The 23,849-nt window shown below is 43.7% G+C and overlaps 1 protein-coding gene across 1 annotated transcript in view; it reads left to right on the top strand.

Annotated features, from left to right (window-relative positions):
- Positions 1-21,702, top strand: part of LOC308311867 (copper-transporting ATPase 2-like) — a gene marked incomplete at both ends in the record, with an annotated part of 37,918 nt that extends 16,216 nt beyond the window's left edge. Inside the window, 17 exons of the mRNA XM_080758639.1 lie at positions 785-946; positions 1,398-1,475; positions 1,773-1,955; positions 2,496-2,729; positions 6,269-6,360; positions 6,858-6,985; positions 7,502-7,656; positions 8,780-8,914; positions 9,177-9,371; positions 12,564-12,746; positions 13,545-13,752; positions 14,766-14,906; positions 15,914-16,056; positions 16,868-17,071; positions 18,013-18,130; positions 20,081-20,183; positions 21,387-21,702. Of these exons, the coding sequence (XP_080614765.1) occupies positions 785-946; positions 1,398-1,475; positions 1,773-1,955; positions 2,496-2,729; positions 6,269-6,360; positions 6,858-6,985; positions 7,502-7,656; positions 8,780-8,914; positions 9,177-9,371; positions 12,564-12,746; positions 13,545-13,752; positions 14,766-14,906; positions 15,914-16,056; positions 16,868-17,071; positions 18,013-18,130; positions 20,081-20,183; positions 21,387-21,702 (2,778 nt within the window). The remainder of the gene's footprint in view (positions 1-784; positions 947-1,397; positions 1,476-1,772; positions 1,956-2,495; positions 2,730-6,268; positions 6,361-6,857; positions 6,986-7,501; positions 7,657-8,779; positions 8,915-9,176; positions 9,372-12,563; positions 12,747-13,544; positions 13,753-14,765; positions 14,907-15,913; positions 16,057-16,867; positions 17,072-18,012; positions 18,131-20,080; positions 20,184-21,386) is intronic.
- Between the last annotated feature and the right edge of the window lie 2,147 nt (positions 21,703-23,849).

Raw genomic sequence — 23,849 nt, forward strand, 5'->3', positions numbered from 1 at the left:
CCAGGGGAAACTGGACCTGATCGTGAGTATACAGCACCATGGCCCAGGGGAAACTGGACCTGATGGTAAGTACACAGCACCATGGCCCAGGGGAAACTGGACCTGATCGTAAGTACACAACATATGTTTTTTCCCTAAATGCCCCCTGCAGATAATATCTGCTTTTTAGTACTTTTTATCCCAGGGAAAGTGCAAATTTAAACTGTATATTTATTTAGTCACAGGGAAAGTGCAATGTTAAACTGTTAGTTGTATTTTATTCTTATGCCACTCTTATTTGTCATTGTCACAGTATGCAAATTCAAGTATGTGAAAATAAACAAACTAATTCTAATTCCTATCTCTATTTATTCTTATTCTAAGAGCCCACTTGGTTTTACTAAGTGTCCACTCAAGTCATTCTGTGCAGTTGACAGCTAAGTGGGGGGGAGTGGTTAGTGAATGGGGGGAGTGTTTATGCAAGTATCTAGGCATGGAGACAAGTATCTATTGTCACACCCATTCCTGGGCTCAGAGATGCTAAATACTTTGAAATCTTAGAATGGCAAATTATGTACTTTGGTGTTTACAGTTCAACAAGTTTCAAATGGTCATATCTTCTTCATTTCCCCCCCAATTTCAATGAGCAATACATCATATGAAAGGTTACAGTGTGCAGTTTCATAATATGTAAAGAACTGAAAAATGAAAAATGCCCCCTTGTATATTAAACCACTGGTACTGGTCACACTATCAGGTATGACATCATGTCCTTAACAGAATAAATGTCTCCCCCTGGCGGTAGATATCGGGCATGACGTGTGCGTCCTGTGTCCATAACATTGAGTCCAGACTCACCAGAACCAAAGGGGTTCTGGGGGCGTCGGTCGCCCTGGCAACCAAGAAGGCCCACATCCAGTTTGACCCGGACATCCTCGGAGCTCGAGACGTCATCAGAACCATCGAGGTGAGTGTTGTTTCTGAGCCCCTCCTATGACCAGCTTTTTGTGTGCGTGTGACGTGTATGCCCCATAATGGTTCCATTTGTACACTCTCATAGTTAAATCAACATTGATTTTACAATATAAATTGGGGTCCCAGAGATAGAAATGGGGGGGGGGGGGTCTGTAGACTAATATGCATGTCAAACTTGGGATCCTTGAAATTAAACGGGTTGAGAATCACTGCTAGAGCCGTAAAAATATTCCAGGGGGTCCCGGGAATATCTCTTTAAATGGGGGGTCCATGGGCTAATTAGTGTCAATTTGGGGGTCCTTGACATGAAAAGGTTTGGGAGCCACTGCCCTAAACGTAGGCCTTCAGATAGGTCTTATTTCCACCCGACCCGGCATCTCTTCAGACAGATATAGGTCTTATTTCCACCCGACCCGGCATCTCTTCTCATTTCTCATCCTCAGGGCCTTGGATTCGGTGCCAGTCTTTTAAAGCCGGGTTTTGGAAACAACCTCGACCACTCGGAAGAGATTCGACAGCAAGTATCTCATTTAGTTCCATTCCATGTTTTCTTGGGGCCGAATCGATCTACAAGCTCATAATGTGTCGCGGTGCGATGCATTGTGAGCTTGTAGATCTGCTATTTTCCAAAAGATTTATTTTAGACATTTTACACATTTGAAAAACGTATACTTTTCTGTGCATTTTTGATGCAGATACTATTACTTTTGTACACACTGTGTGTGTGTGTGTGTGTGTGTGTGTGTGTGTGTGTGTGTGTGTGTGTGTGTGTGCGTGTGTGTGTGTGTGTGTGTGTGTGCGTGCGTGTGCGTCTCAGATGGAAGAACTCGTTCCTGTTCAGCCTGGTGTTCGGCATGCCGGTCATGGGCCTCATGATCTACATGATGGTGATGGACAGCCACCACTCGGAGCACGGGGGGTCCATGCCTCAGGACCAGAACCTGCTGCCGGGCCTGTCCCTGCTCAACCTGGCCTTCTTCCTGCTCTGCACACCTGTCCAGGTCGTTGACCCGTTCTGACCTGAGATCAGATTCTACAAATGTCTTCTACTGTACATCCTGACAGTTTTCTGTCAATGGGTTAAAGGGACACTTAAAAAAAATATATGTTAATGACGTTTAGGAGCTTTAGAACACTTTCCTGGGGGTCTTTATGTGTGTAATGTGTGGTTTTAGATATTTTAGATTGTAGCAGTGAGCCTGTTGTCTCTGATGTCATGGACACTGGGCTCACTTCCTTCCTGGACTACATGTTGTCTCAGTAAGACAGCTCTCCCCCCCTATCAACAAGGAGGAGCAGTGCACCAAAGAATTATGGGAATTGTAGTCCAGGAAGGTAGTGAGACCAGTGTCCATGACATCAGAGACAACAGGCTCACTGCTACAATCTAAAATATCTAAAACCACATATTACACACATAAAGACCCCCCAGGAAAGTGATGTAAAGCTTCTAAACGTCATTAACATATATTTTTTTGCAAAAAGGGTGAAGTGTCCCTTTAAGTAAAAACGTTGCATACTCCCCCCCCCCACCCCTCCAGATCCTGGGCGGGCGGTACTTCTACGTCCAGGCGTTCCGCTCCCTGCGCCACCGCACGGCCAACATGGACGTTCTGATCGTGCTGGCCACCACCGTGGCGTACGTGTACTCCGTGGTGGTGCTGGGCGTGGCCATGGCGGAGGGCTCGGCGCGCAGCCCCGTCACCTTCTTCGACACGCCGCCCATGCTCTTCGTCTTCATCGCCCTCGGCCGCTGGCTGGAGCACGTCGTCAAGGTATTAACCCATTATTCTGACCTGAGATCAGATTCACACGAGGTTTCCACTGGGACACACACACTGGTCTGATTATAACCCATTCTGACCTGGGATCAGATTCATACGAGGTTTCCACTAGGACACACACTGGTCTGATTATAACCCATTCTGACCTGAGATCAGATTCTAAAAAAATGTCAGTCGTTCTTTGATTTTTCAAAATATAGCAGACCTACAAGCTCATAGCGCGCCACTCGGTGGCGCGCTATGAGCTTGTAGATCTGCTATTTTTAAATAGCTAAAGCATAACATGATGAAAAAATGGGTTCCTGTTCAGAATGGGTTAAAAAAAAAAAAAAAATTTATAGCAGATCTATACAAGCATGTAACCTGTTGTCATGACGATGTGTCGTTGTGGTCGTCTCCAGAGTACAGTAAACTATAACCTGTTGTCATGACGATGTGTCGTTGTGGTCGTCTCCAGAGTACAGTAAACTATAACCTGTTGTCATGACGATGTGTCGTTGTGGTCGTCTCCAGAGTACAGTAAACTATAACCTGTTGTCATGACGATGTGTCGTTGTGGTCGTCTCCAGAGTACAGTAGACTATAACTGTTGTCATGACGATGTGTCGTTGTGGTCGTCTCCAGAGTACAGTAAACTATAACCTGTTGTCATGACGATGTGTCCTTGTGGTCGTCTCCAGAGTACAGTAAACTATAACCTGTTGTCATGACGATGTGTCCTTGTGGTCGTCTCCAGAGTACAGTAAACTATAACCTGTTGTCATGACGATGTGTCGTTGTGGTCGTCTCCAGAGTACAGTAAACTATAACCTGTTGTCATGACGATGTGTCCTTGTGGTCGTCTCCAGAGTACAGTAAACTATAACCTGTTGTCATGACGATGTGTCGTTGTGGTCGTCTCCAGAGTACAGTAAACTATAACCTGTTGTCATGACGATGTGTCGTTGTGGTCGTCTCCAGAGTACAGTAAACTATAACCTGTTGTCATGACGATGTGTCCTTGTGGTCGTCTCCAGAGTACAGTAGACTATAACCTGTTGTCATGACGATGTGTCGTTGTGGTCGTCTCCAGAGTACAGTAAACTATAACCTGTTGTCATGACGATGTGTCGTTGTGGTCGTCTCCAGAGTACAGTAAACTATAACCTGTTGTCATGACGATGTGTCCTTGTGGTCGTCTCCAGAGTACAGTAAACTATAACCTGTTGTCATGACGATGTGTCGTTGTGGTCGTCTCCAGAGTACAGTAAACTATAACCTGTTGTCATGACGATGTGTCCTTGTGGTCGTCCTCTCCAGAGTACAGTAGACTATAACCTGTTGTCATGACGATGTGTCCTTGTGGTCGTCTCCAGAGTACAGTAAACTATAACCTGTTGTCATGACGATGTGTCCTTGTGGTCGTCTCCAGAGTACAGTAGACTATAACCTGTTGTCATGACGATGTGTCCTTGTGGTCGTCTCCAGAGTACAGTAAACTATAACCTGTTGTCATGACGATGTGTCGTTGTGGTCGTCTCCAGAGTACAGTAAACTATAACCTGTTGTCATGACGATGTGTCCTTGTGGTCGTCTCCAGAGTACAGTAAACTATAACCTGTTGTCATGACGATGTGTCCTTGTGGTCGTCTCCAGAGTACAGTAACCTATAACCTGTTGTCATGACGATGTGTCCTTGTGGTCGTCTCCAGAGTACAGTAAACTATAACCTGTTGTCATGACGATGTGTCCTTGTGGTCGTCTCCAGAGTACAGTAGACTATAACCTGTTGTCATGACGATGTGTCGTTGTGGTCGTCTCCAGAGTACAGTAGACTATAACCTGTTGACATGACGATGTGTCCTTGTGGTCGTCTCCAGAGTACAGTAGACTATAACCTGTTGTCATGACGATGTGTCCTTGTGGTCGTCTCCAGAGTACAGTAGACTATAACCTGTTGTCATGACGATGTGTCGTTGTGGTCGTCTCCAGAGTACAGTAGACTATAACCTGTTGTCATGACGATGTGTCGTTGTGGTCGTCTCCAGAGTACAGTAAACTATAACCTGTTGTCATGACGATGTGTCCTTGTGGTCGTCTCCAGAGTACAGTAGACTATAACCTGTTGTCATGAGGATGTGTCGTTGTGGTCGTCTCCAGAGTACAGTAGACTATAACCTGTTGTCATGACGATGTGTCCTTGTGGTCGTCTCCAGAGTACAGTAGACTATAACCTGTTGTCATGACGATGTGTCCTTGTGGTCGTCTCCAGAGTACAGTAGACTATAACCTGTTGTCATGACGATGTGTCCTTGTGGTCGTCTCCAGAGTACAGTAAACTATAACCTGTTGTCATGACGATGTGTCGTTGTGGTCGTCTCCAGAGTACAGTAAACTATAACCTGTTGTCATGACGATGTGTCGTTGTGGTCGTCTCCAGAGTACAGTAAACTATAACCTGTTGTCATGACGATGTGTCGTTGTGGTCGTCTCCAGAGTACAGTAGACTATAACCTGTTGTCATGACGATGTGTCCTTGTGGTCGTCTCCAGAGTACAGTAAACTATAACCTGTTGTCATGACGATGTGTCGTTGTGGTCGTCTCCAGAGTACAGTAGACTATAACCTGTTGTCATGAGGATGTGTCGTTGTGGTCGTCTCCAGAGTACAGTAAACTATAACCTGTTGTCATGACGATGTGTCGTTGTGGTCGTCTCCAGAGTACAGTAGACTATAACCTGTTGTCATGACGATGTGTCGTTGTGGTCGTCTCCAGAGTACAGTAAACTATAACCTGTTGTCATGACGATGTGTCGTTGTGGTCGTCTCCAGAGTACAGTAAACTATAACCTGTTGTCATGACGATGTGTCGTTGTGGTCGTCTCCAGAGTACAGTAGACTATAACCTGTTGTCATGACGATGTGTCGTTGTGGTCGTCCTCTCCAGAGTACAGTAGACTATAACCTGTTGTCATGACGATGTGTCGTTGTGGTCGTCTCCAGAGTACAGTAAACTATAACCTGTTGTCATGACGATGTGTCGTTGTGGTCGTCTCCAGAGTACAGTAGACTATAACCTGTTGTCATGACGATGTGTCCTTGTGGTCGTCTCCAGAGTACAGTAAACTATAACCTGTTGTCATGACGATGTGTCCTTGTGGTCGTCTCCAGAGTACAGTAAACTATAACCTGTTGTCATGACGATGTGTCCTTGTGGTCGTCTCCAGAGTACAGTAAACTATAACCTGTTGTCATGACGATGTGTCGTTGTGGTCGTCTCCAGAGTACAGTAGACTATAACCTGTTGTCATGACGATGTGTCCTTGTGGTCGTCTCCAGAGTACAGTAGACTATAACTGTTGTCATGACGATGTGTCGTTGTGGTCGTCTCCAGAGTACAGTAGACTATAACCTGTTGTCATGACGATGTGTCCTTGTGGTCGTCTCCAGAGTACAGTAAACTATAACCTGTTGTCATGACGATGTGTCCTTGTGGTCGTCTCCAGAGTACAGTAAACTATAACCTGTTGTCATGACGATGTCCTCTCCAGAGCAAGACGTCTGAAGCCTTGGCCAAGTTGATGTCCCTCCAGGCCACGGACGCTACAGTGGTCACCTTGGGGCCCAACCTGTCCATCATCAGGTAGACTTATTATTATTATTATTATTATTATTATTATTAGTAGTATTATCATCAGGTAGACATAGGGACGACAACTACTGGCGTGTGTGTGTGTGTGTGCGAAATTCTGTGCAATATCTTCCACTATCGGTAGCCGCCAAATATGGCGAAGACGCTGTTACTTGTACCCCTGAAGGGTGTGTGGGTATTTGTTCGGGATTTGCTGATTGCATTCTGTACGGCACCTTGTAAATATTTGTGTCCTTGTATTTGTATCTCTTGTATAAATAAATTATTAAAATGTGTGTGTGTGTGTGTGTGTGTGTGTGTGTGTGTGTGTGTGTGTGTGTGTGTGTGTGTGTGTGTGTGTGTGTGTGTGTGTGTGTGTGTGTGTGTGTGTGTGTGTGTGTGTGTGTGTGTGTTGACTGTGACTGTGTGTGTGTGTGTGTGTGTGTGTGTGTGTGTGTGTGTGTGTGTGTGTGTGTGTGTGTGTGTGTGTGTGTGTGTGTGTGTGGCAGTGAGGAGCAGGTGGTGGTGGAGCTGGTCCAGAGGGGGGACATCGTGAAGGTGGTCCCGGGGGGGAAGTTCCCCGTAGACGGGAAGGTGATGGAGGGAAGCTCCATGGCCGACGAGTCCCTCATCACAGGTACGGCTTCAGTATTTAAGTCCGCTTAATAGTCTGCTCTAGCCGCGACCTTGTGTTTTCACCGGGCCGGCAGTGGCCCAGAGGGTAGAGTGGCCGGGAGAGCGGCTGGATGGGAACCGCAAAGGTTCCCGGTTCGATCCCTGTGGGCTCCCCCAGAGTTAGTTGTCCTTGAGAAGAGACACTGAACCCCTGATTGCTCCCGATGTGCCTTGCATGGTTCCCTCTGCCATCTGTGTGTGTGTGTGTGTGTGTGTGTGTGTGTGTGTGTGTGTGTGTGTGTGTGTGTGTGTGTGTGTGAATGTGTGTATGGGTGAATGTGTGTGTGTGTGTGTGTGTGTGTGTGTGTGTGTGTGTGTGTGTGTGTGTGTGTGTGTGTGTGTGTGTGTGTGTGTGTGTGAATGTGTGTATGGGTGAATGTGTGTGTGTGTGTGTGTATGTAAAGCACAATCAACGTAAAGCGCTTTGGAGAAAAGACGCGTTGTAAATAAATGCACCATATTTATATTTACACCCCAGGCGAGCCCATGCCCGTCAGCAAGAAGGTGGGCAGCTCCGTCATGGCGGGCTCCATCAACGCCCACGGCTCTCTGCTGGTGGAGGCCACGCACGTCGGAGCAGACACCACCCTCTGTCAGATCGTCAGGCTGGTGGAGGAGGCCCAGACCTCCAAGGTGAGAAACACCACCGTCTGGTGGGTGCTAATCTGAGTTCCCAGAAGTTTTATTTTTCACCATTAGGCGGGCGAGAAAAAAGGAACTTCTGGGAAAAAAGGAACGTATCCCTGTGAGGGAAGTACGTTGCGCTCAGAATCTGAGCGGACACTCCCCTTTCCGGTCTGAAGCACTGTGCATACCATGAAAATAGTCCGAAGGGAATCCAATTCCAAATTGAATTGTAGTAGGCCACCACCGCTCAAGGAGCAATTGTTTCCCTTCCGTCTTATTTAGATGTAGCGCCCACTCCATGTGGAACCCGCCCCTGTCTTTTGATTCGCATTTCATTTGAAACGCAACGCACTGGGCCACGCCCCTGCTGCACAGGATCTGAGGCCAATTTTCCTAGACTAGGTGGGTGCCAACATTGGCACAGGGTATACACACAGTGTTCCAACCATAGACTGTAAAAAATATGGACAAAGCGTTCCCCGGGTCTAACATGAAGGTAAAATTAAGCCTGTCAGTCCTTGCAATGGAAGTCGCCATCTTTCTAGATCCGTTTGGGCCCAGCTGGCCCATTGGCTGGCCCAGACAACGAGGCGGGACTTCTCTCCATTGGTTTTTATTTTGACTCGAGTGGGTGGGGAATCCCGATCATAGACTGTAACGGTAGCCTCTCAGAACATACGCATTTTTTAAATAAATTGGACCATAATTTCCAAAAAGAATATTATGACATTAGAAATGAGACTTTAAACTAGTGACTGGAAGCAGAAAGTTTTCATGACCATGTTTATTAAGGTAATACAGTCTAGGTGAAGGTGGGTCCAAATACATGGACCTCTATGGGGATATGGGTTTTTTTGGGTCCAATGACAGACAGCGCCACAACAGGCCATTATATGAACTTTCATTTCCTTTAGTGGCTTCACAAAATATCTGTCTGACTGCCCCCCTGGTTCCAACTCACAATTAATACTTAATACTTGCTTAATACTACCCGACAGTGAAAATTGATTATATAATACAGACTATATCAGTCACCAATTGAATACGCAATACGAGGTAAAAATATATTCTGACTATCTGGGGATTAGTTTAAGTGTGGATCAGCTAGTTGAACTGTGTTGTTCCTCAGGCTCCCATCCAGCAGTTCGCAGACAGACTCAGCAGTTACTTCGTGCCCTTCATCGTGGTGGTGTCGCTGCTCACGCTGATGGCCTGGCTCGTCATCGGCTTCGTCAACTTCGACATCGTCAAGGAGATCTTCCCCGTGAGTCCAACAGTCCCAATTTAGAGTTTCATAATAACGTTCATTTTCAGTGATTTCTTCAGAGTTTTTCTTTTAGGTTTTTATGACCTCAATTATACACCCAAACAACCTGAACTTTACAATTTAGGCATTTATCAGACGCTCTTGATCCAGAGCGACTTACATTTAAGCAAAAACAAAAGCATGTCATACATCACATAATATAGTTATAAGTAGTTATCATGAATCATGTATAAACTCTTGTCTTCCCGCTTCGCCGCAGGGCTACGACCCCGACCTCTCCAAGACGGGCGTCATCGTCCGCTTCGCCTTCCAGACCGCCATCACCGTGCTGTCCATCGCCTGCCCCTGCTCGCTGGGCCTGGCCACGCCCACGGCCGTCATGGTGGGCACGGGCGTGGGCGCGCAGAACGGGATCCTCATCAAAGGCGGAGAGCCCCTGGAGATGGCTCACAAGGTCAGAGGTCACCCCCGACATCACTGTTCTGAGTGTTTTAACAGTTTGACTCCATAAAACGCGTAACCCGCATTTTAATCAAATATCCTACGCTGCAGAGATTGTTGTATTACCTTTAGAGCATACGCTGAATTATTTGGGCTTTTGATCCATGAAAATCCGGCGAAAAAAGGTTCCTCCGTTTGTTATGAACGATCGCAGCACAAGAGCCTCCTCCATGAGGCGTTGTAGTCCATTCATTTGCATTGGCCTCAATTTCCCAGAAGCCCTAGCAGCAGCCCACACAGCATGCATTGATTTCCGGTTTCGTCATCAAAACGAAACCATCTCGTCTCCAGCTCCGCGGCAAAGACAGAGTTTCTTTTTAATTATTACAATACGGCGGATTAAACACACGAAACAAAAGGCGGGAATGTCGTAGTAAGCGCTCATCGTACCCTGGATTCACAAGGTCAATAGGTCACCCCGACGTCACTGTTCTGAATGTTTTAATACTGTAATCTGTGTTGTTTTTGGCAGTAAATTTAGATTTTAGTTTTAGTCATAGTCTGTATAGTCATATAGTCTGTTGAATAATATATACCTGGAATGTCTTAGTGTTAGTCTAGTTTTAGTCGACTAAATCTACAGTTGATTTAGTCGACTAAAATGTATTTTGGCGGGCCTCGATGCGTTTTTAGTTTTACACTTAGTTTCAGCTTGTAGATCGGCTATTTTCAGCATGCAACCAATTATTGTAAAATTACTTATGACTTATACTTTTGTCCACTAGTCCCTTCCTAACATTTTAGTCTAGTTTTTATTTGTTGACGAAATTGTCAGTATATTTAGTCTTAGTTTTAGTCGTCACAGCTTAGTTTTTATTTAGTTTCCATGTCGTCAGAGAAAAAAGTCGACGTCTTACTTTTATTCAACGAAATCAACACTGACTGCAATATATATAATAATACTATATAATAATAATAATATACTTAATATATACTTCATTACAAGTAAAAGTTCAGAATTCAAAATGTACTTGATGAAAGTACAAAAGTATTGCTATCAAAATGTACTTAAAGTACCAGAAGTAGAAAGTACTGAATATGCAGAATGTCAGAAAAATGTATATGGAGCTGAAGTGGTTAATGTATGTTTTGTATTAATATTAATAATAATAATAATATTAATAATAAAATGTATATGGAGCTGAAGTGGTTAATGTATGTTTTGTATTAATATTAATAATAATAATAATAATAATAAAATGTATATGGAGCTGAAGTGGTTAATGTATGTTTTGTATTAATATTAATAATAATAATAATATTAATAATAAAATGTATATGGAGCTGAAGTGGTTAATGTATGTTTTGTATTAATATTAATAATAATAATAATAATAATAAAATGTATATGGAGCTGAAGTGGTTAATGTATGTTTTGTAATAATAATAATAATAATAATAATAATAATAAAATGTATATGGAGCTGAAGTGGTTAATGTATGTTTTGTAATAATAATAATAATAATAATATTAATAATAAAATGTATATGGAGCTGAAGTGGTTAATGTATGTTTTGTAATAATAATAATAATAATAATATTAATAATAAAATGTATATGGAGCTGAAGTGGTTAATGTATGTTTTGTATTAATAATATTAATAATAATAATAATAATAATAAAATGTATATGGAGCTGAAGTGGTTAATGTATGTTTTGTATTAATAATATTAATAATAATAATAATAATAATAAAATGTATATGGAGCTGAAGTGGTTAATGTATGTTTTGTAATAATAATAATAATAATAATAATAAAATGTATATGGAGCTGAAGTGGTTAATGTATGTTTTGTAATAATAATAATAATAATAATATTAATAATAAAATGTATATGGAGCTGAAGTGGTTAATGTATGTTTTGTAATAATAATAATAATAATAATATTAATAATAAAATGTATATGGAGCTGAAGTGGTTAATGTATGTTTTGTAATAATAATAATAATAATAATATTAATAATAAAATGTATATGGAGCTGAAGTGGTTAATGTATGTTTTGTAATAATAATAATAATAATAATATTAATAATAAAATGTATATGGAGCTGAAGTGGTTAATGTATGTTTTGTAATAATAATAATAATAATAATATTAATAATAAAATGTATATGGAGCTGAAGTGGTTAATGTATGTTTTGTAATAATAATAATAATAATAATATTAATAATAAAATGTATATGGAGCTGAAGTGGTTAATGTATGTTTTGTAATAATAATAATAATAATAATATTAATAATAAAATGTATATGGAGCTGAAGTGGTTAATGTATGTTTAAATGTATAGGGCTGAAGTGGTTAATGTATGTTTAAATGTACAGGGCTGAAGTGGTTAATGTATGTTTAAATGTATAGGGCTGAAGTGGTTAATGTATGTTTAAATGTATAGGGCTGAAGTGGTTAATGTATGTTTAAATGTATAGGGCTGAAGTGGTTAATGTATGTTTAAATGTATAGGGCTGAAGTGGTTAATGTATGTTTAAATGTACAGGGCTGAAGTGGTTAATGTATGTTTAAATGTATAGGGCTGAAGTGGTTAATGTATGTTTAAATGTACAGGGCTGAAGTGGTTAATGTATGTTTAAATGTATAGGGCTGAAGTGGTTAATGTATGTTTAAATGTATAGGGCTGAAGGGGTTAATGTATGTTTAAATGTATAGGGCTGAAGTGGTTAATGTATGTTTAAATGTACAGGGCTGAAGTGGTTAATGTATGTTTAAATGTACAGGGCTGAAGTGGTTAATGTATGTTTAAATGTATAGGGCTGAAGTGGTTAATGTATGTTTAAATGTATAGGGCTGAAGTGGTTAATGTATGTTTAAATGTATAGGGCTGAAGTGGTTAATGTATGTTTAAATGTACAGGGCTGAAGTGGTTAATGTATGTTTAAATGTACAGGGCTGAAGTGGTTAATGTATGTTTAAATGTATAGGGCTGAAGTGGTTAATGTATGTTTTGTAATAATAATCCAAATCTACAAAGTAACTAAAGTTTTCAAAAACAAAAACACTTTATTTGGGTGATATCCTTTTATAGTGTACAAGTGTTCAAGTGTTCAATCAATCAATCAATCAATCAATCGGTTATACTTTTCCACCACTAGTTATAGTTTTAATAACTTGACCTAACTTTCAGATCCGCGCGGTGATGTTCGACAAGACGGGCACCATCACGGTGGGCGTGCCGCGGGTGACGCGGGTCCTGGTGCTGTGGGAGGTGGCGCGGATGCCCCTCAGGAAGATCCTGGCGCTGGTGGGCACGGCCGAGGCCAGCAGCGAGCACCCGCTGGGCATGGCCGTGGCCAGACACTGCAAGATGGTGAGACTAAACTATAAACCGCTAAATGCCCTTTTATCCCTGAACTTCTTTGCCTTTTTTTTTGAGCGGTGGAACTCACTCCCTTACGTAGCTGTGTGTGTGGCTGGGTGGGTGGCTGGGTGGGTGGCTGGGTGGGTGGGTGGTGCAACAACTCCCTTACGGAGCTGTGTGTGGGGGTGTGTGTGTGGGTGGCTGGGTGGGTGGTGCAACCACTCCCTTACGGAGCTGTGTGTGTGGCTGGGTTGGTGGGTGGGTGGGTGGGTGGTGCAACAACTCCCTTACGGAGCTGTGTGTGGGGGTGTGTGTGTGTGTGTGGCTGGGTGGGTGGGTGGGTGGTGCAACCACTCCCTTACGGAGCTGTGTGTGGGGGTGTGTGTGTGTGGGTGGCTGGGTGGGTGGTGCAACCACTCCCTTACGGAGCTGTGTGGGTGCGGGTGGCTGGGTGGGTGGGTGAGTGGTGCAACCACTCACTCAACAGACATGCTGGGGTACTGCCAGGACCTCCAGTTAACTGTACAGTAACTGTATAAGGACAGGAGCTGGGTACAGACATGCTAACAGAGGGACCGGACCGTACCTATGTTCCCTCAGCCCTATGTTCCCTCGGGTCCGCGTCAATATGCCGACGGTCCGATCGACAACCTACCTCAAACCCTCACCCTAACCCTAACCTAACCTAACCACCCACCCTCTCCCGACTCCCAGCGCACCTCGGACCAATGCTCCTTCTGAGGGAACATAGGGCTGAGGGAACATAGGTATGACCCCCTAACGGACATGCTAACTCTATGCTAACAGGAGCTGGGTACAGACATGCTGGGGTACTGCCAGGACTTCCAGGCCGTCCCCGGCTGTGGGATCAGCTGCAGGGTGTCCAACGTGGACCAGCTGCTCCTGCAGCAGCAGCAGCGGCCGGCGACCACCGGGGGGCGCTGTCTCCTCCTGCAGGGAGCCACCACGGACGAGAGCAGCCTGCTGTCTGACGACGCCCAGGTCCAGTCTGAAGGTAGACCTGGCTGACACACGCGTGCACGCCACGCACACACGTGTCGATATAGTCCAACGGCAGAGGTACCGGCAAGGGCTTGGCAAAAACAAAACGGATATCAGCAGAACCAGGCCCGTCCCTGAGCGCCAGGGGAAAGAACTTGAGCAAAGGCTTGAAGTAATGCTTGAGTGCTTTTGGGAGAAACACAAGACAATCTGGCATTAAGGATTACAGAGAGACTGAGACTTATTTTTTCTCTCTGTTAAAGGAGAATTCCATACTAAAAGGCTTTCTTACCTTTCTTTGTAGTCGTTACGTCCCCACCAAAGAGGTCCAGGTGTTATTTTGTGCAAAAGCTCCTTATTGGCTGTTTCCCCTACCATAAGCCCTAAATGAATTGCATTGAATTGAATGGGAATTGAATGGGGCTATGGGGTGTTGTGCTAATTCGCTTATTTCCATCGCTCAAAATTATAATTTCTTTGTATATATCCTCTCTTCATAATGTAAATAATATCCCAAGTGGCACACTTTACTACTTCTTTCGATGGAAATAAGCGAACTAGCACAACACCCCATAGCCCCATTCAATTCCCATTCAATGCAATGCAATTCATTGAGGGCTTATGGTAGGGAAAATAGCCAATAAGGAGTTTTTGCACACAAAAAACACCTGGATCTCTTTGGTGGGGACGTAACAACTACAAAGAAAGGTAAGAAAGATAAGAAAGCATTCTAGCATGGAATTCTCCTTTAACCCATTCTGGGCGGGAACCCCTTTTGGAGTCAGCATCATGTTATGCTTTAGCTATTGAAAAATAGCAGATCTACAAGCTCATAGCGCGCCACCGAGTGGCGCGCTACGAGCTTGTAGGTCTGCTATTTTTGAAAAATCGAAGAACGACTGACATGTTTAGAATCTGATCTCAGGTCAGAATGGGTTCATCAGACCAGTGTGTGTCCAGTGGAAAACCTGGTATGAATCTGATCTCAGGTCAGAATGGGTTAATGTTACCTTTCTGTACCGTAAGGTGTGGCGACGCCGTACTGCGTCCTGATCGGGAACAGGGAGTGGATGAGGAGGAACGGTCATCACATCGGATCGGACGTGGACGCTGCCATGTCCAGCCACGAGAAGAAAGGACAGACTGCTATCCTGGTAGCTATTGATGGTGTGTATACACTGTATCAGCTGTGCGTGTGTGCGTGTGTGTTTACACTTACTGATGCTTGTGACGGGTCCCATCGCCTCTAGAAAGGTGCAATTCTGGGACAATAAATTCACCGACAATTTCAAGATTTTAGTCTTGAAATATGATGATGATGATTTATTGACCCACATGACGTCACAGGGATCTTTAAAAATGTTTAAACAGAATAAATATTAAAGTCAGTCAGGCAATTTACTATAGTCTGGTTGGCCTCAAACGACATTCAATTTACTATAGTCTGGTTGGCCTCTAACGACATTCAATTTACTATAGTCTGGTTGGCCTCTAACGACATTCAATTTACTATAGTCTGGTTGGCCTCTAACGACATTCAATTTACTATAGTCTGGTTGGCCTCTAACGACATTCAATTTACTATAGTCTGGTTGGCCTCAAACGACATTCAATTTACTATAGTCTGGTTGGCCTCTAACGACATTCAATTTACTATAGTCTGGTTGGCCTCTAACGACATTCAATTTACTATAGTCTGGTTGGCCTCTAACGACATTCAATTTACTATAGTCTGGTTGGCCTCTAACGACATTCAATTTACTATAGTCTGGTTGGCCTCTAACGACATTCAATTTACTATAGTCTGGTTGGCCTCTAACGACATTCAATTTACTATAGTCTGGTTGGCCTCTAACGACATTCAATTTACTATAGTCTGGTTGGCCTCTAACGACATTCAATTTACTATAGTCTGGTTGGCCTCTAACGACATTCAATTTACTATAGTCTGGTTGGCCTCTAACGACATTCAATTTACTATAGTCTGGTTGGCCTCTAACGACATTCACGAGTCAACGATGGTGGATTTCGTCCATGACATGAAGACACAGGTGTCAATTGGACAGTTTTACATTGTACGTGATGCCGTGTGTGTGTGTGTGTGTGCGTGCGTGCGTGTGCGTGCGTGCGTGCGTGCGTGCGTGCGTGCGTGCGTGTGTGCGTGTGTGCGTTAGGAACGCTGTGTGCCATGCTGGCCATCGCCGACACGGTGAAGCCAGAGTCGGCGCTGGCGGTCCACACTCTCAACAGTATGAACATAGAGGTGGTGATGATCACCGGAGACAACCGACGCACGGCCAACGCTATCGCCGCTCAGGTAGGACACACACACACACACACACACACACACACACACACAGTAATTTCATACGCAGAGCGACACATTGTGAGGTTGTAGATCTGACTACGGTTGTTAATATTTAGTAGTCTAAAGGCTCATACATAGTCTGGATTTTCGGTGGTGAGGTGACCACCAAACTACAACATGACGTCACAGAGGTGACCACCGAACTACAACATGACGTCACTGAGGTGGTGACCACCGAACTACAACATGACGTCACTGAGGTGGTGACCACCGAACTACAACATGACGTCACTGAGCCGCGGTGAAGAGCAAACCACCGCCACCGCTCCAGCCCTTCTCTCTGTTTTTACTCACCACCGCTCAACGTTATTTCAGCTCCGGTGGTCAGCTCACCACCGGAGCGGTGGTCACCTCACCACCGAAAATCCAGACTATGAATAGGCCTTAAGACTAGACTAAGACAAAACAATTGCAGAAGACTAATAATAGGACTTAAGACTAAATGGTGTGTTATTTTTGATTTGATTTGATTTATTTGATATATTCATGATACAATTCATAGAAGAGCAGTACAGAATTATCAGGATTGCACAAAAAGTGCAGAGTGCAGAGGACTTATTTCCATTGTGATCCAAATAAATAAATAGTTACAGCATATGATAAGAAGAACATGTAACAACTATGTAACATTACAATACTAATGACATTTACAACCGGCCATCATAGATCATCGAACAAAAAACAATAAATAGATGTAAATAGATAAATACAGCACTATACTAACCCATCAGCCACTTTTTCAACATATTTTTTGGCACAGGTTGGCATCAGGAAGGTGTTCGCCGAGGTCCTGCCCAGCCACAAGGTGGCGAAGGTCCAGGAGCTGCAGGAGCGCGGGCTGCGGGTGGCCATGGTGGGCGACGGCGTCAACGACTCCCCCGCGCTGGCCCGCGCCGACGTGGGCATCGCCATCGGCACGGGCACGGACGTGGCCATCGAGGCCGCCGACGTGGTTCTGATACGGGTAACCATACCGTTCTATAACCCATTCTGACCTGAGATCAGATTCACATACGAGGTTTCCCACTGGACACACACTGGTTCTGATGAACCCATTCTGAACTGAGATCAGATTCATACGAGGTTTCCACTGGACAACACACTGGTCTGATGAACCCATTCTGACCTGAGATCAGATTCTAAAAAATGTCAGTCGTTTCGATTTTTCAAAAAATAGCAGACCTACAAGCTCGTAGCGCGCCACTCGGTGGCGCGCTATGAGCTTGTAGGTCTGCTATTTTTCAATAGCTAAAGCATAACATGATGCTAAACACCAAAATGGGTTCCCGGTCAGAATGGGATAATAATAGACCTTACCGTTAGCTTTAGAAACGGGTAGATTCATTGGTACTCCTGAAGGAGGACAGAGTCTGTCTAGTGTGTGATTTGAAAGAAATTGAAAATGAAATTCATCTTTTGTTTTACTGCCCATTATATGAAGAATTAAGACATTATATTATTTTGTAAAATGACAACCATCTGTGCTGACTTATTCTGGTTGGAGGACTATGAAAAACTGGAATTTTGTTTTAGGAAAGGTATTTTTGCTTTGGCAGACTTTTTATGCAGGGCGTGGGAAATAAGGCAGAATGTTTTGTTTGTGTGTAAAAAAAAAAAGAAAAAAAATGGAATATCAACAAAACAAATCTGTTTATTGTACACAATACAATATTGAAGCAATGTTATGGTGTGTCCTGTAAGCCCATGTGGGCTGGGCGCCTTTGGTGCATGACACAAAAATAAAGAAATCTATCTATCTATCTATCTAATAATGTCTCCCAAAACGTGGAATCTGTACGCAAAATTCCCCCGTGATCAAAAGGGCATCATTCGTCACAATATAAGCCTCAAATACTTTGTGGAATAGTTTGTTTGGTAAATCCATTAATTTTATCATCTTTCCAGAACGACCTGCTGGACGTGGTGGCGAGCATCGAGCTGTCGAAGAAGACCGTCCAGAGGATCAGGATCAACTTTGTGTTCGCTCTGATCTACAACCTTCTGGGAATACCCATCGCAGCAGGTGAGCATTTATTATTATTATACAACCTTCTGGGAATACCCATCGCAGCAGGTGAGCATTTATTATTCTACAACCTTCTGGGAATACCCATCGCAGCAGGTGAGCATTTATTATTATTATACAACCTTCTGGGAATACCCATCGCAGCAGGTGATCATTTATTATTATTATACAACCTTCTGGAAATACCCATCGCAGCAGGTGATCATTTATTATTATACAACCTTCTGGGAATACCCATCGCAGCAGGTGAGCATTTATTATTCTACAACCTTCTGGGAATACCCATCGCAGCAGGTGAGCATTTATTATTATACAACCTTCTGGGAATACCCATCGCAGCAGGTGAGCATTTATTATTATACAACCTTCTGGAAATACCCATCGCAGCAGGTGAGCATTTATTATTATACAACCTTCTGGGAATACCCATCGCAGCAGGTGAGCATTTATTATTATACAACCTTCTGGAAATACCCATCGCAGCAGGTGAGCATTTATTATTATACAACCTTCTGGGAATACCCATCGCAGCAGGTGAGCATTTATTATTATACAACCTTCTGGGAATACCCATCGCAGCAGGTGATCATTTATTATTATTATACAACCTTCTGGAAATACCCATCGCAGCAGGTGATCATTTATTATTATACAACCTTCTGGGAATACCCATCGCAGCAGGTGAGCATTTATTATTATACAACCTTCTGGGAATACCCATCGCAGCAGGTGAGCATTTATTATTCTACAACCTTCTGGGAATACCCATCGCAGCAGGTGAGCATTTATTATTCTACAACCTTCTGGGAATACCCATCGCAGCAGGTGAGCATTTATTATTCTACAACCTTCTGGGAATACCCATCGCAGCAGGTGAGCATTTATTATTATACAACCTTCTGGGAATACCCATCGCAGCAGGTGAGCATTTATTATTCTACAACCTTCTGGGAATACCCATCGCAGCAGGTGAGCATTTATTATTCTACAACCTTCTGGGAATACCCATCGCAGCAGGTGAGCATTTATTATTATACAACCTTCTGGGAATACCCATCGCAGCAGGTGAGCATTTATTATTATTATACAACCTTCTGGGAATACCCATCGCAGCAGGTGAGCATTTATTATTATACAACCTTCTGGGAATACCCATCGCAGCAGGTGAGCATTTATTATTATACAACCTTCTGGGAATACCCATCGCAGCAGGTGAGCATTTATTATTCTACAACCTTCTGGGAATACCCATCGCAGCAGGTGAGCATTTATTATTATACAACCTTCTGGGAATACCCATCGCAGCAGGTGAGCATTTATTATTATTATACAACCTTCTGGGAATACCCATCGCAGCAGGTGAGCATTTATTATTATACAACCTTCTGGGAATACCCATCGCAGCAGGTGAGCATTTATTATTATACAACCTTCTGGGAATACCCATCGCAGCAGGTGAGCATTTATTATTATACAACCTTCTGGGAATACCCATCGCAGCAGGTGAGCATTTATTATTATACAACCTTCTGGGAATACCCATCGCAGCAGGTGAGCATTTATTTATTTATTTATTTATTTATTTACCCTGGGAAGTAGCTGAGCACAGGTGCTCATTTTCAGCAACGCCCTGCACATAGAAACACACAGACACACACACACACATTAAAACCTGGGAGCTGATCAGTACAACCACAGTCTGATACTGTCGGCCACTAAGCAGCCTACCCTACCCTAGGGGACACGGGGAGAACATGCAAACTCCACACAGAAAGGCCCTTTCGCCAACCCCCGGCTTCGGGTATGGGCACTGATGACGCCGAGGAGGAAACACGCCGTCACTTGAACTCATGCTTCCTTCATGCCTGAGTGTCCAAGTGTCTCCTTTACACCTGACAGGTGTGTTCATGTCTTGTTGACCAGGTGTGTTCATGTCTTGTTGACCAGGTGTGTTCATGCCGGTGGGTCTGGTGCTCCAGCCCTGGATGGGATCTGCAGCCATGGCCGCCTCCTCTGTGTCGGTGGTTCTCTCATCGCTGCTGCTGAAGATGTGAGTACGTGCACGCACCGCGCACGCCGTGCACACACATAGACTACAATGTAGGCATTTTATTTAGCAGATGCTCTTAAAGGAGAATTCCATGCTAGAAGGCTTTCTTACCTTTTATTTGTAGTTGTTACGTCCCCACCAAAGAGGTCCAGGTGTTATTTGTAGTTGTTACGTCCCCACCAAAGAGTTCCAGGTGTTATTTGTAGTTGTTACGTCCCCACCAAAGAGGTCCAGGTGTTATTTGTAGTTGTTACGTCCCCCACCAAAGAGTTCCAGGTGTTATTTGTAGTTGTTACGTCCCCACCAAAGAGGTCCAGGTGTTATTTGTAGTTGTTACGTCCCCACCAAAGAGGTCCAGGTGTTATTTGTAGTTGTTACGTCCCCCACCAAAGAGGTCCAGGTGTTATTTGTAGTTGTTACGTCCTCACCAAAGAGGTCCAGGTGTTATTTGTAGTTGTTACGTCCCCACCAAAGAGGTCCAGGTGTTATTTGTAGTTGTTACGTCCCCACCAAAGAGGTCCAGGTGTTATTTGTAGTTGTTACGTCCCCACCAAAGAGGTCCAGGTGTTATTTGTAGTTGTTACGTCCCCACCAAAGAGGTCCAGGTGTTATTTGTAGTTGTTACGTCCCCCACCAAAGAGGTCCAGGTGTTATTTGTAGTTGTTACGTCCCCCACCAAAGAGGTCCAGGTGTTATTTGTAGTTGTTAAGTCCCCCACCAAAGAGGTCCAGGTGTTATTTGTAGTTGTTAAGTCCCCCACCAAAGAGGTCCAGGTGTTATTTGTAGTTGTTACGTCCCCCACCAAAGAGGTCCAGGTGTTATTTGTAGTTGTTAAGTCCCCCACCAAAGAGGTCCAGGTGTTATTTGTAGTTGTTACGTCCCCCACCAAAGAGGTCCAGGTGTTATTTTGTGCAAAAGTGCCACTCGGTGGCGCGCTACGAGCTTGTAGATCTGCTATTTTTGAAAAATCGAAGAACGATTGACATAGAAACATAGCTTTTGCAGAAAACTACAGGATGTAGAAGAACATTTGTAGAATCTGATCTCAGGTCAGAATGAAAACTGTCAGGATGTAGAAGAATTTTTTTTAGAATCTGATCTCAGGTCAAAATGGGTTAAGCTCAAAAGTATCGGGGAAATTGGAAAATAATAAATAAGTACTTAAAGTAAATGTACACTCATAGTCATACTTTGTCCGTCCAGGTACAAGAAGACGCCCGTGGAGGCGTACGAGCGGCGGGCGCGCGGACACATGAAGAGCCTCCGCTCGTCTCAGGTCAGCACCTACCTGGGACTGGACAACCGGCGCCGCAGCCTCACCTCCTCGCTACCGGGCGGGGGCGGCGGGGAGGGGGCCTGGGGGAGGGGCCAGGGGGGGGGCAGCATGAGGGGACCGCCCATGGCGGCCGGCGGTCAGGGCTACCAAGGCCCGGCCGGCGCCACCGCCGGCGGTTCCTCCACCAAAGAGCTGGACGAGCGCTACTCGCTCCCGAGGACCGCGCACGACCTCATTGTGTGAAAACATTTTGAATCTAAAGGCCTTAAAGGAGAATTCCATGCTAGAAGGCTTTCTTACCTTTCTTTGTAGTTGTTACGTCGCCCACCAAAGAGGTCCGGGTGTTTTTTTTTGTGCAAAAACTCCTTATTGGCTATTTCCCCTACCATAATAAGCACTCAATGAATTGCATTGCATTGAAGGGGGCTATGGGGTGTTATGCTAATTCGCTTATTTCCATCGAAACAAGTAGTAAAGTGTGCCGCTTGGGATATTATTTACATTATGAAGAGAGGATATATACAAAGAAATATTATTTTTTAGCGATGGAAATAAGCGAATTAGCACAACACCCCATAGCCCCATTCAATTCCCATTCAATTCAATGCAATTCATTGAGGGCTTATGGTAGGGGAAATAGCCAATAAGGAGGTTTTGCACAAAAAAACACCTGGACCTCTTTGGTGGAGACGTAACAACTACAAAGAAAGGTAAGAAAGCCTTTTAGCATGGAATTCTCCTTTAAACTGGACTATGATTAGGCCTTTACAATGCAACTAAATCAAAAATACGTGTAGGCAGGGTTACATTCTTCATATTATCAAAAAAAAAGGTATGTCTTCTATTGTGTGTCAAAGGGCAAACTTAGGGACCGATTCATACTCCTATTTTACCGCTGTTTCGGCGCTGTAGTGCCCAAATGATTTCGGCTCGTCAGAAATTTTCAGTAGCACCGAAGAGACGACTTTAGGACGGTACCTGCCCCCCCCGAACCTCAAATGACGTCACATTGTAGGCTCCACAGCGCCGAACCGACTTTTATTCGGCTCTAAAATAGCAGTATGAATCGGCCCTTAGCCACAATTTGCAATTTTTTTAATATAATGGGCTGAATCTAGACTTGCAATACCCTCCATTGACTCCCCATGGATCCAAATTGCATTTCCGATCTGCTTGAAAATAAACAACTTTAAACTCAAACATTGCAGCTGTAGAGAAAACTTGAATGATCCTCTTTCAAACCGTAGACATGCTATGAGCTACTTTCTGTCGAGACATTCTGTGCAGGTGGTTTTCTGCGTTTGGAAGCGCTCGGCCAAGTCACTGATCGGCCCTGACGTACCACCCGTTTCCAATCTTCACATAACGGAGGCGGCAGCGGCACGACCCGATAACAAAAACGAGGTCTTCCAAACTCCAACACTTGGAAAAAGAATCGCCTGCACAGAATCTTCCAAAACCCATCTTTTCATGGTTTTTGACAACATTACGGTAAGTGTTTTCTTACAGTATTATATTACAGGATGTTTTCATGGGATTCTAGGGGCCCTATTCTGTACCACGCCTTACCCCCCCTATCCCTAAACGTATTTGCCTTTTAGTTTTACTATTTTGAAAAAACTGCTTTTAAAATAATTTAACTATACAGTAGCCGATCAACATCAACATGTTGTGCGCTCTTAGATCGGCTAGTTGAACTATTTTATTTTTTATTTTTTAGATAAGGGGTATGGGCAAGATAAGATAATAGCCCCTATTACATGAAACGGAAGTGGTTGGAATCAATTCAATGTACATTTCAGATCAAACAGTGCTGTCTAAAATCAGTTAAAAAAAACAAAATGCAGTTGATAACTCATGTGGCTCAGCTTATTCATTGCCACTAATTATTTTAATGTAAAAGGAAATAAACAGCTAATGTGTTAGATGGTCTAAAACGAATAACGTCATTTCTTAACCCATTCTGACCTGAGATCAGATTCATACGAGGTTTCCACTGGACACACACACTGGTCTGATTAACCCCATTCTGACCTGAGATCAGATTCTAAAAATGTCAGGTGTTCTTCGATTTTTCAAAAATAGCAGACCTACAAGCTCGTAGCGCGCCACTCGGTGGCGCGCTACGAGCTTGTAGATCTGCTATCTTTCAATAGCTAAAGCATAGCATGATGCTAACACCAAAATGGGTTCCCGTTCAGAATGGGTTGAATATGATGAAAAACATCACATTTAACACAAACATGCTATATAACATTGTGATCTTGTAGATCTATTTTCAGTGACGATATATATAGGGTAGACTAGAGAGCACAAAAAACAGGAGGAGGCCTGCATGGTATAATTAGTGTGGGCGTGTAATTTATGTCGTAGAAATTCATAGTTTTATG

This window comes from Protomyctophum bolini, assembly GCF_963924005.1.
Source record: "Protomyctophum bolini genome assembly, chromosome: 24".
NCBI classification, from domain to species: domain Eukaryota; kingdom Metazoa; phylum Chordata; class Actinopteri; order Myctophiformes; family Myctophidae; genus Protomyctophum; species Protomyctophum bolini.